We start from the raw sequence: 12,240 nt of genomic DNA, 5'->3' as shown, positions 1-12,240 counted from the left end.
GTGCTTCGGGGATGGCGGTGTCAGTTTCTTCAACTAATACTGGTTCTGGAATTTTTATTGCTTCGGCTTCAAAAGGTTGCTCCTTGTAGGGCTCTGAAGGCCCAGCTTCAGCTTCAGCTTGTTGAGCCGAAGCTTCAGTAGAAGCTTCAGCAACTTCAACACTCTTTTTTGGAATTGTGCTTGAAGACTTAATTGTCTCCAAGACGTCTAGTACATTTACCATTCTTTTCCTTTTTGGGGTCACTGATGGCCCCTTTTGGTTTTTTGCTGTCCCAATGATTGCTGTAGGACTCAAAACTTCTGATGTTTTGGAGCCCTCAGTTGCTTCTCTTACCTCCTCAATTTTTTCTGTGAGCGGCGCTTCGGTTTTCTCTTTTGTTTCTGACAACAAAATGTTTGATTGTTCTGATTCTATCTTTGGTGGCACTTCGGCCGTTTCTGCGATCTCTGGCAACAAGGCTGGCTCGATTAGTTTTTCAGCTTCGGTGGCTGAAGAAGTTTTCCCGGTAAACTCCGACACCGAAGCTGGTTCAATATAACGCGGCCGTTGCGTAAGAACCTTTATCTTTTTCCTTTTCGGTTCTGGCTCGCTAGGAGCAGCTGCAGCTTCTTCTTTTGCAGAGATTGTGTTTTTTCTCTTCTGCCTTCGAATGGGATAGCAGTAATCAGGGTAGACAAACCCAATGGCATCAAATACCCGATTCAGTCTCTTCTTTTTTCGGCCTCCGAAGGCTGCTGACATTGCATTATCTTCAGCCTTCGAGTAGGTCCCGAGTAGCTCATCACTTAAATTGTCAATGCTTTTCAACCACTCATCATCTGGCTCAATAAATTTATCTCCAAATTTGAAGGTGTACTTCAGTCTCACAAGCTCACCTTCGTCGGCCTCTTTTATGGTTTCTTGTGGCATTTCCCATTTCTCAGCAAGCGGCCACACCCTGAAGGCGATATGTTCTTGTACTAAGTCCCTTGTTCCTATAAAAGAGCAGACAACGCCGAAGGCTCTTTGGCACTCTTCGGCGGCTTCGTTCATTTCAACCTTCGGCCTCCGAAGGCCGAAGCTTTGCCAAATAGGACGCATAATTATACCTTTGATGTCTTCTCGTGCTGATAAGTCATTCTTCACATAAAACCATTCTGTCATCCAATCCCCGGGCCATCTCTTCCGAAAGGTTGGTACGGGACAGCTTGCCCCGGACCGAGAAACGAAGCTGTAGCAGCCAAAGTTGTTATGGTACTGTTCTTTGCCCCAAGGCTTTGTTTCATATAATAATTCATGAACATTACAAAAGCTTCTTGCGTCAGGCTTCAGACCTTGACTCCTCGCGGCCCACACGAAGATATTTAGCCTTATAATTGCCTCGGGAGTAAGTTGATGAAGATAGACTTCGAAGATTTTCAACACCTCAACGACGAAGCTGCTCAAGGGGAATCGCAATCCAGCTTTCAAAAAGCTTCGGTACACCACAACTTCATTTTCTTCAGGGTGTGGACAAGTTTTTTCCCCTTCGTCCGCCCTCACAATGGACAGATCCCGGAAATACCTTCCTCTCATATTAACAAGATGATTCTCTTTGATAGTTGATTTACCATAAACTGAATGGCTTGGTCGCCAGGGGCGATCTTCGGAGTCTTCGCCACCGCTGTCCATATCATAACTTTCACTGTCACCAGTATCTTCAGACAGCCCTTCCAGAATTTCCTTGGTAATCTTTTCTGTGTTGGACTTCGACATCGCTATAAGAAACCCTAGGTTCTTCTCTTCATCAAGACTCAGCTTCATCTCAGCAGCAGCCTTCTTAGCAGCTTCAGACATCTTCGGAAGCGCTAAAAAACTGTTTCTAAAAGCCGAAGCTTCAAAGCTAAAAACTTAGCAGATCACAGTGCACAAGAGCTAAAAAATGAGTGAGCAGGAGTGGTTGGCCAGAAAGCGTGCAAAATAAGTTTGCGGTATGGCCGTATTTATACGCTTGATGCGTTGAAAGTTGAAAGACCCCACTTGTCATTGAATGTTGCTATTCTAGCAAAGGGAAGGTGTTTTTTCGGACCTTCGGCATAAAGCCTTCGTTCATATCGCAATCTGAATTTATTATTTCAAACAAATTAATATTGCGAGGGGCTACTGTTGGGGGCCTTCGGCTTCCGAAGGTCCTCAAAAACATGATTTAACAATGTTTCTGGAGTATAATGTGTGAACAGGTATCTTCGGACTTGAATCAGAAAGGGAGAAGCTCAAAAGATACGAAGGTTGACACAGTGCCGAAGCTGTGAAGCAGGAAAGCTTCGGCATGTTCGCAGAAAGGGGAACCGACTTAAAGATGAAAAGGCCATTTAGACCTCGATAGAATGCTATAGAATTATCACCAAATGTAAAGGGCATGTATGTAATTTTGTATGGGTTGTACCCCGTGCCTATAAATAGGTGAACAGAACCCCCGTACTGTTCACGCTGACTTGGCATTTACTTTTGCGTCACACTTGTATTTTCATCTCCTTCCAAGCCGAAGGTACATTTATAATTCAATATTGTTTCTATTTCTTTATGATGAGTTAATAAAGTTAAATGAATAATGTTATATGATTATTCACGCTATCTTTTATGTTTCATATGCTTCGTCTTTTACTAATGTATATTGTAGTGATGAAGGTTAATCCTTCATGACCTTCGTCCGGAGATCGTTATATCCTAAGGGAAATAATGCTTCGAAGGACGAAGGATCTTAATGTTTAACATTTTCTGTGTTGCCTTGTTCTTAACTCATAGCATTTGAGAACAAGTCCCCAACAGAAGGCCATGGATGTGTTCGCTTGGTTACGTTGACTTCCGCGGTTCCGCCTCCTGGGCTCACCTTCTTCCCCAGCCAGCACGGGCTTGCAAGCAAGCTGCAATCCTCTTCTGAGATTTCTGCTCAGTTCTCCTCCAGAGGTCGAGCAGACCAGCCTCCTCTTACCGAAGTTCTGCCACTGCCAAGTTTACGCACCTAGGAATTGCTTATGTTCCTGGCAGATCTTGGCCGGAGATCCAGACAAACTCTCTGTGTTAAGGGATACGTCCTATTACAGTGAATGACTGAATGGTTTAGAATTTTGAAGTGCTATTCGGAAAGTAATGCTAGTTTTGAGTATTGGCAACTTAAAGATATGTAATTCAGAACCCTTGGCTAGAATCAAAGAAACTTGGCACAGTCTACTTGAGCAACTAACCTCGTTACAGTATCTCTAAGCTGCTCCATGCTTGCATCTGCAACCACAATTTTCTTATTCAGCACATCATTTTCTTCACGAACAACAACGAGTGCACTCTTAGTTGCACTGTTTTCTTCTCGTTCTCTTGATAGTAATACCTGTTAGTTACAGTCATCCATAAAAAGAAAATATCATGACAAAGATAAACAAATAACTTCCACCATACTCTAATCAAACGTGGGACATGTTTTGTAGCCAAGCTATTCTTTTTACCATTCAGCTTGAAACAAATGCTGTAATTGTATCTGATTTGATTAAATTAATAATGCAATATTCAAATCCTTGCAGATACCTACAGTTGGGATATTTCATAAGTTGATTTAGGAAAAAAGTACCTTCAACTCATCGACTTCATTAGTCAATACGGTGATCTTTTCCCTTTCTTGAGCTAAAGCTTCCTCAATAGCCTTTTTGGCTAATTCTCTTTCATGCATCTCTATGGCTTCTTCAACCCGCTGTTCCATCTCACGAAGAGTGGCCTGTAGTTTGCAAATTTCTCTTGCCTTGCTCTTCTCTAGATCAATCTGAAAAGTGATACTATGTGAGCATAAATTCATCCGTTAATTTATCCACATCATCTCAAATCCGTAATTCAAGAGTAGCATCCACCCTAAGATTCTTTTCGAAGCTCAAACGGCTAGTCAGCTCTTCCACGTGCTCCTCAAGTTTCTCCTTCTCCACCTTCAGGGCTTCTGTGTCCCTCGCAGCCTACAAAAGGTATCAACAAATAAAAGGGTGTACAAGTGAAATACAGAAGAATCAAAATGATTAAAACAATGATACAATTACTCAAGTACCATTTTGAGCTTTCTGAGTTCTTCTCTAGCAATCCGTCTTCTCCATGCACACTGATAAATTAACACTGATCTTTTCATTTTAAGGTAATTCAAATGATCTCTATGGCAACGCCAACAAGCCTGCAGGCAACCATTCTCAGAGTGTCAGTTCAGAGATGAACAAGTAAAATATCAATCTGTAAACTGGAAGTTATAACCAGCCTTCCCTTTAAATAAAAAGAATAGAATGAATCTGTAGTCTACCTGGACACAAATAGAAGCTTTATTTTGTTTTCTGATAATGTACTCGTTATAAGCACCAAAGGCCCTTAAACCTGTCTGCAATGTAATGGCTGAAGAACATAGCTCCGAGTAAGTCTTCCAAGCAAAATAGCAGCGGTAACTTTTCTGTATATGCAGTACTGCAGCTTGTTTTCTGAGGAAAACATGTAACTTACAGGCCAATATCACTGCAATATATAATGGTACTCTCAGTATATAATTCCACCTGACATGAGCATTGTTTCCACTTGCGATACCAACTAGCAACACCTTACCTCTAACAAAAGATTGAAAAGATATTGATGTCATGCGTAATGCAAGGAATTGCTCACGAGCAACATGAGTGCGAAATCTACTCTGAACGGTTATAGCTGCTTTATTCCGCACTTCAGTTCTTCTAGCATCTAATTCAGCCATCTGACCAGCTCTCAGAAACACCTTTGTTCTTCCAATCTGTCATGGATATCAATAACTTAAATACCACAAGAAAATTTTCATTTTCTATGGGTATGCTGCAAGCAGCTCTGCCATGCAATCGTGTAAAAGAACAAACCACAGAGGGCTAATTAGGTGTTACATATTGTGATTGTTGCCAAGCAAAATCAAAATCAACAAAAGAGTAATGGCATCTGATGGAGTAGTTTATTAGTTAGGGCTAGTTTGGCAACACCATTTTTACAAGGGATTTCCATTTTCCCAAGGAAAATTAGTTCATTTTCCCTTGTGAAAATGAGAATCCCTTGGGAAAATAATTGCCAAATTTGTTGGATGAAATTTTCAGTGATTTGAACCAAATTTGTTGGATGAAATTTTCAGCGATTTGAACCAAATTTGTTGGTGGTGTAAAACAGTTTTTAGGAAAAAAAAACATTATCATGGATTTTTATCATATGCCACCTCATAGGCTGTAGCCTGTAGGTACTCATCTTTTTCATAGGCTGTAGGTATTCGACTAGGGGAAGAATTGCGTGTGTTACTTAACTGACTTTTTTTGGAATAACTCGAAATGAAACAAATGCAGGTGTTGAGGGAGTTAGATTGGGAAACCCTAACCCTAAAAGGGGTTGGGCAATCTATTAATAGACTGGAGAACTGGGCCAGGCCCATTACAGAGGGGTGAGACAGTAATTACACGGGGAGAACCCCAAACCCTAATCAGGTATTCTAACATCTCCCCGCAGTCACAACTCTATCCTGTACAGATGTTGAGACTAGAGCGAAAGTCTGAAAATACACTCGACGGTAACCCCTTGGTGAAGATGTCGGCGAACTGCAGCGTGGTGGGGACGCTGAGAACCCGAACGCCACCGGCGGCGACACGCTCCCGGACGAAGTGCGGGTCGATCTCCACGTGCTTCGTGCGCTGATGTTGCACGGGATTGGTGGAGAGGTAGACGGTGCTGACGTTGTCGCAGTAGACGAGGGTGGCGCGCTTGAGGGGACTGTGGAGCTCGTGGAGGAGCTGTCGCAGCCAGGAGGCCTCAGCTACGACGTTGGCCACGGCGCGGTACTCGGCCTCAGCACTGGAGCGAGAGACGACGGGCTGCCACTTGGCGGCCCTGGAGACGAGGTTGGTGCCCAGGAACACGGCATAACCGGAGGTGGATCGACGCGTGTCTGGACAGCCAACCCAGTCGGCGTCGGTGTAGACCACGAGTTCCAACGCTGGGGATGCTCGGAGTAGGATGCCGTAGTCGAGGGAGCCGCGGAGGTAGCGCAGGATCCGCTTGAGAGCAGTGAGATGAGGCTCCCGCGGGGTGTGCATATGTAGGCACACCTGCTGGACGGCGTAGGTGATGTCAGGCCTGGAGAAGGTGAGGTACTGGAGCGCGCCGGTCAGGCTCCGGTAGGACGTCGCATCGGCGACCGGGGGCCCGTCGTCCTCTGAGAGCTTCGCTTGATTGTCGACAGGCATGGGGCAGGGCTTGCAGTTGGACATGCCAGCCCGCTCCAGTATGTCGATGGCGTACTGGCGCTGATGGAGGAAGAGACCCTGGGACCGGCGCTCGGCGGTGATGCCGAGGAAGTGGTGGAGGGGCCCCAGGTCCTTCATCGTGAACTCCCGCTGCAGGGCGATGATCGTGCGCTGTAGAAGGTGGGCGGTGGATGCCGTGAGCACAATGTCGTCGACGTAGAGCAAAAGGAAGACGGTGTCGTCGCCGCGGCGGTAGATGAAGAGGGACGTATCCGACTTGGCCTCGACGAAGCTGATGGAGGCCAAGTAGGAAGCGAAGCGACTGTACCAGGCGTCGGCGCCTGCTTGAGGCCGTAGAGGGAGCGGTTCAGCCGGCAGACCAGATCCGGATGAGCTTCGTCGACGAAGCCGGTGGGCTGGCTGCAGTAGACAGTCTCCGTCAGAGTGTCGTGGAGGAAGGCATTCTTGATGTCGAGCTGATGGATCGCCCAGTCCCGAGAGAGGGCGAGGGAGAGGACGGTGCGAACAGTGGCGAACTTGACGACGGGGCTGAAGGTCTCGTCGTAGTCCACTCCGGGGCGTTGGGTGAAGCCCCGAAGGACCCAACGGGCCTTGTAGCGGTCGAGTGAGCCGTCCGAGGTAAGCTTGTGGCGAAATAGCCACTTGCCAATGACCACGTTGGTGCCTGGTGGACACGGCACCAAGTCCTAGGTGTGGTTGGCCAGGAGGGCCGCGTACTCCTCCTCCATAGCGCGTCGCCAGTGTGGGTCGGCGAGGGCGGTGCGAACGGAGGAGGGGACCGGGGAGGCGTCCGATGGAGTGGTAGTCGTATCAGCTGCCAAGATCAGTCGGTCGATAGGTCGAAGAACGCCGGCGGCGCGCCGAGTCACCATCGGGTGGACGTGCCCGGGGTCACGGTGGATGGCGACCGGGTGGTACACCGGTGGCTCGGGGCGGTCTGTCGGGACGTCAGGGGCCGCGGGCGTGGCCGACTCGCGGCGGTGATAGACGACAGCGGGGTCAGCGAAGCGCACTGGGCTCGTCGACGGGCCTGGGTCAGCAGGTGACGAGGTAGTGACGTGGCAACGGCGGTGGTAGACGAGCGCGGGGTCAGCGAAGCGAGTCGTGGGCGTCGACGGGGCCGCGCATGGTGCGGGAGGGGTCGACGGGGCCTCGCGAGGCGCAGGCGTGGGCGACGGGGCCGCGCGTGGCGCAGGCGTGATCGACGAAGGCAGCGGATCATGTTGGTGGTGGTGCGAATCATGCGCTCTGCCCGGCCGTTCTGGGCGGAGGTGTAGGGGCACGAGAGACGCAACTAAATGCCACTAGTGAGGAAGAATGACCGAGAGGCGTGGTTGTCGAACTCGCGGCCATTGTCGCACTGTAGTGCACGGACCGGGCGTTGGAACTGGGTGGATACCCAGGCGAAGAAGTGAGTGAGGGTGGTAAACGTGTCGGACTTCAGCCGAAGGGGGAAAGACCAAAGAAAATAGGAGTAGTCGTCCAGAATGACCAGGTAGTATTTGTAGCCGGAGAGGCTAAGGACCGAAGACGTCCAGAGATCACAGTGGACAAGATCAAAGGCCTGAACAGCCCTGGACGTGGAAGTGGAAAAAGGAAGACGGGAGTGACGGCCGAGCTGACAAGTATGACAGAGGCGCTCAGAAGAGCCCCGAGTATAGGATATGTCTGAGTGACTGGAAAGCTGGGCCATGACGTCAGGTCTAGGGTGCCCAAGGCGACGGTGCTAAAGGGCGGAGGAGGTGGTGGTAGTAGCAAGAGCATGTAATGTGGTGGTAGTAGGAAGTGCAGGAGATGAGGCTACTCTGGTGTGGGGAGTGGAGGGCAAGTGAAGAGAATAGAGGGGGCCGGAGCTATCACAGCGAGCGAGCACAGCATGTGTGGGAAGGTGGCGTATGGTGAGACCCCAGGGGTCGAATTCCATAGAGCACTGGTTGTCACTAGTGAAGCGACGAACCGAGAGGAGGGGATGAGTCAGTACGGGAGCAACAAGGATGTCGTTAAGGCAGAGTGGTCCTGGAAGAACCGATGCACCTACTGAGGTGACCGGGAGGGTGGAACCGTTGCCGACGACGATGGAGGAAGGATGTGAGGGGTGTGGTGGATGGGAGTGGAATAACGAACTAGTTGTGGGGGTAGTGTGGAAGGAGGCCCCAGAGTCAACCACCCAATCGACGGGAGAGTGAGACAGAGGGAAGGCCGCAGGGTGCGCGGAAAGAGCCAAAGGAGGAGCACTGGCGTGGTTACTAGGAGGGGAGGGGGACAAAGGGGGTCGATTGCTAGGGAGGCGATCATTGTACGAGGGAAGACAAGGGGTCCGAACACGTGACGACCGGCTGTGGGGTGGATTTCAACACAGTCACGGAGGATAGGGCTCATGGCGCGATCGAAGGCCACGAAGGTGCCCTGGACAAGCTGACCATCGTGGAGGAGGACACGCACGGTGAGCCCGTCGAAAGGGGGTGAAGCCAAGAGAGAGTGGAGAAGTGAATGGCGAATGGTGCGGCAGAGGGGTGAGCTGCTCACAACGGAAGAGGAATGGATAAGAGAGAGGTGGCGCTTTGTGGTGGGAGATGGAAGAGGGGGAGATAGGGAGTGCGGCTGCAATTTTGCAGACAATGTCCACGGCGGCGGCTCTGGTGCGTGTTCCGACGGCTGGAGGAAGAGGCCGATCCAGCAGGTGGCAGGGATGGGTCGCGTCTGGTGGCTGGAGAGAGACGGGCGTCACGACGAGGACAAGGAGCAGCACGGGGCCGACGCGGCGTGGAGCGCCGACACGCTGGTACCGGCGGACGCCCGAGAAGCGGCGCGGCGCGTCGGCGAGGCACCGGACGAAGGCGGCGTCGCACGCGCTTGGAGGGGCTGATGCCCGGGCGCGGCGGAGTGCGCGGCTGAGATGGTGAGGGTGGCCGACGCTTGATGGGGGGCTTGCGTGCGGCGGACGCGGAGGGTGGGGTCAGTGTCGGTGGCTCCAGGCCAGGGGCGGCGCAGACGCGAACGCCGGAGAGGAGAGGGGGAGCGCGGACGCCGAGGGGAGGGCGCCAGCAGCGGAGGTGGGGAGCAGCCGCCGGGCAGAGGTGGTCAGTGGAGTAAACGGGGGCGGGCGGGGCTCCTGGCGGCCAGGGCGCGACGAGCGCGACCAGGACGACGCGGTCCTCGCGGAAGCAGCCGTGCGCGTCGGCGAGGCCTTCTTCCCCTTGTCCGACGCGGTGGACTTGGCCGCCGTAGGCGCCACGGCGAGCGGACGCGGGAACCGGGGTGGTGGCGCGGCGCGAGATCCGGGGCGGGCGCGTCGACCACGAGTAGGAGCGGACGGCTCGGGGCAGCGCGGACTCGGCCGGACTGGGGAGGCCGGCGGCGAGCAGCGGCGGCGCAGGCCGAGCCGAGCGCGGGCGAGGCCGGGGAGAGGGCACCGGAGGCAGGGGTGAGGAGGGGGGAGCACGGCCGCCGAGGGGAGGACGCCGGCGGCTGGCGGCCAGGAAGGGAAGAGAGGAAAAAAACGAACCTAGCACTGGTACCAAGTTATATTGGGAAACCCTAACCCTAAAAGGGGTTGGGCAATCTATTAATAGACCGGAGAACTGGGCCAGGCCCATTACAGAGGGGTGAGACAGTAATTACACAGGGAGAACCCCAAACCCTAACCAGGTATTCTAACAGAGGGTGTGCCTTTGTCGAAGGCTCTCAAACTGATGAGTTCTATACGTTTCCATGTTTGTATCAGGGTTAACTATGTAAGCTTCGTCTATCAGATCTTCGTGAAGAAGTATCAACCTCGTCAGCAGAGCTTTGACGAAGCGTTCTAGAGGGGCCGGATCCTTTGGTGTCACAGGAGTAGGGATGGCAACGGGTCGGGTATAATAAATACTCGCCCGCCACCGTACCCGCGGGTATTAGTCATGACCGCCCGCAAATGTACTCGTGGGTACAAAATTGTACCCGTACCCGTCGGGTATCGGGCACCCGCGGGTATATATATAGAAAAAATTCCAGAAAATATAATCATAACCATCAAAAATTCTAGAAAACTTATGCGTACAATGAACACTTTAAACAAGTCTTCATTAATTATGCGTCAACATAGGCATACAGAACATAATATAGGAACACTTCAAGTCTTAATGACACATGCTCACTAGTTTTTTAGTTTTTACGCATATCCACGGGTAACCCGCGGCCGATAAAAAATATTCGTACCCGACCCGATTTTATCACAGGTCGGGTACGGACAAGACTCGCGGGTACAAATTCCTACCCGAACCCGAACCCGCGGGTAAAATTGTCATCCCTAAACAGGAGCGAAGGACTGGGGAGACTTGCACAACACGTTTTGCGGAGGCAAATACAATAATGCCCCCATTGAATCATGTAGATCATGCGTAGAGTTTAGGGGCACAAACGTAATTCCATACGAAGTTTTACGCCACAGTGTACCTATAAATAGGTGAACAATACGTCAATACCCATGCATGGGAATCGCCTTTTTATGGCCCACACATTCACACCACACGCGTCCGGAGCGCTCAACACCCGAAGCTGTAAGGGTACATCCATCTTCGAATACTGCTCTTATAACTCGAAGGTATCACTGTAATTATCTGTAACTGAGAGAAAAGTGATAAAGGGCGATGAATCTGTTTCATAGCTTGTTTCTTCATATACTTCGCATCATATATCTTACATGTCCAACAAAACCTTCTCCTCTCATACATTTTCCTCTTCATAGGAGGACATGGGAGAAGGCTTCACTAATTTAACTGTATTGCTCTGTTTTAGTTTTTTATAGTAATCTCAACAGGTAACCAACAGCAGGCATATAACATACATAGAGGATTAGTTATAGCATTCTTCACCTGATAACCATGGAGTCCAATATTGTCCAAAATCTTTTGGCATATTAACTTTTCATTGTTTCTGTCAGATATAAGAACTGGCAAAATTAGAACGGGGTAGAACTGGCAAAATTAGCAGATCCAATAAAAATGTTTTGTTACCAAAAGGTGCATTCACCTTTCTGTGAAAACTTCAGGAGCAAGAATGCAAAATCGACAGAGAAAATCATGAAATATTTTTCTTGTAGGATATCCAGCACAGCTGATTCTAATAGCTTCAAGAACACCCTGAAACTCAAACGAACCATTAGAGTATACAATGGGGGTTGGTTTAATTGAAACTTCACTATTAGTGATCCATTTCTTACTGAACACCGAAGTTGCTGCAGAACATTGATGTTCTCAAAAGTAGCAGGCTTAAGATGATTATTGGGCTTAATACATCTGATGTAATGTGGTTCTGTAGAACTCAAAGTCTCCATTAGTTCTTGGAGTTGCCACTGCCAGTTATGTGGAAGTATATCAGATATAAATCACACTAGCACACAATACCAAAGACTTCATATGACACATATAGCTTGGAGGTGGAACAAACTCATATGTTCTCTTCCCTTCATCTAAAAGCGCCTGGGCCAGATGGTTTCACGGGTCATTTCTATAAAACCTGTTGGCATTTAATTAAAGCTGATCTCATGGAAGCCCTTTATTTTCTTCATCAGGGGAATGCTCATCAGTTGAGGCTGCTAAATTCTGCCTATCTTACTCTGATTCCCAAAAAGGCGGATGCTTCTACTGCTGCTGATTATAGACCGACTAGCCTCATCCACAGTTTCGCTAAATTGATCACCAAAATCCTTGCTAATCATTTGGCTCCCCATTTGCATCTTCTGGTTGCAGCCAATCAGTGTGCTTTCATGAGGGGGAGATTGATCCATGATAACGATATGTTAGTTCAACAATCGATCAAGGCGCTAAACAGGAAGAGGCTTTCCAGTTTGTTTTTAAAATTAGATCTCTAAAGCTTTTGTCTTGGGCTTTTCTTCTCGAAGTATTGTCTCACCTTGGTTTTGGAATTAAATGGCGTAATCTGTTTTCCAATATTTTGTTTACTTCTTGTTAGACTATGTGTGTGAGTGTGTGTGGGCCGGCACCACTGTTGGGCTGCCGG

General features: G+C 49.6%; 1 protein-coding gene across 15 annotated transcripts in view; it reads right to left on the bottom strand.

Annotated features, from left to right (window-relative positions):
- The window catches only part of LOC100383772 (uncharacterized), a 69,120-nt gene that overhangs the window by 33,501 nt on the left and 23,379 nt on the right, over nucleotides 1-12,240 (bottom strand). For 13 of the 15 annotated variants that reach the window (XR_004849984.1, XR_004849985.1, XR_004849983.1 and 10 more), the window contains 9 exons: nucleotides 11,441-11,572; nucleotides 11,251-11,360; nucleotides 11,094-11,154; nucleotides 4,580-4,757; nucleotides 4,287-4,492; nucleotides 4,044-4,163; nucleotides 3,856-3,954; nucleotides 3,582-3,770; nucleotides 3,205-3,344 (listed from right to left, as the gene is read on the bottom strand). Coding sequence is in view for 12 of the 15 variants with exons in the window: in XM_023300315.2 (XP_023156083.1) it covers nucleotides 3,205-3,344; nucleotides 3,582-3,770; nucleotides 3,856-3,954; nucleotides 4,044-4,163; nucleotides 4,287-4,492; nucleotides 4,580-4,757; nucleotides 11,094-11,154; nucleotides 11,251-11,360; nucleotides 11,441-11,572 (1,235 nt within the window). In the remaining 3 variants the exon portion in view is untranslated. The remainder of the gene's footprint in view (nucleotides 1-3,204; nucleotides 3,345-3,581; nucleotides 3,771-3,855; nucleotides 3,955-4,043; nucleotides 4,164-4,286; nucleotides 4,493-4,579; nucleotides 4,758-11,093; nucleotides 11,155-11,250; nucleotides 11,361-11,440; nucleotides 11,573-12,240) is intronic. The other 2 variants (XM_023300312.2, XM_023300317.2) reach the window with 1 other exon arrangement.

Source organism: Zea mays, chromosome 6, assembly GCF_902167145.1.
Source record: "Zea mays cultivar B73 chromosome 6, Zm-B73-REFERENCE-NAM-5.0, whole genome shotgun sequence".
In the NCBI taxonomy this organism is placed as follows: Eukaryota; Viridiplantae; Streptophyta; class Magnoliopsida; order Poales; family Poaceae; genus Zea; species Zea mays.
Note: the sequence above shows the minus strand (reverse complement) of the source record. Positions and strands in the feature narration are given on the sequence as shown.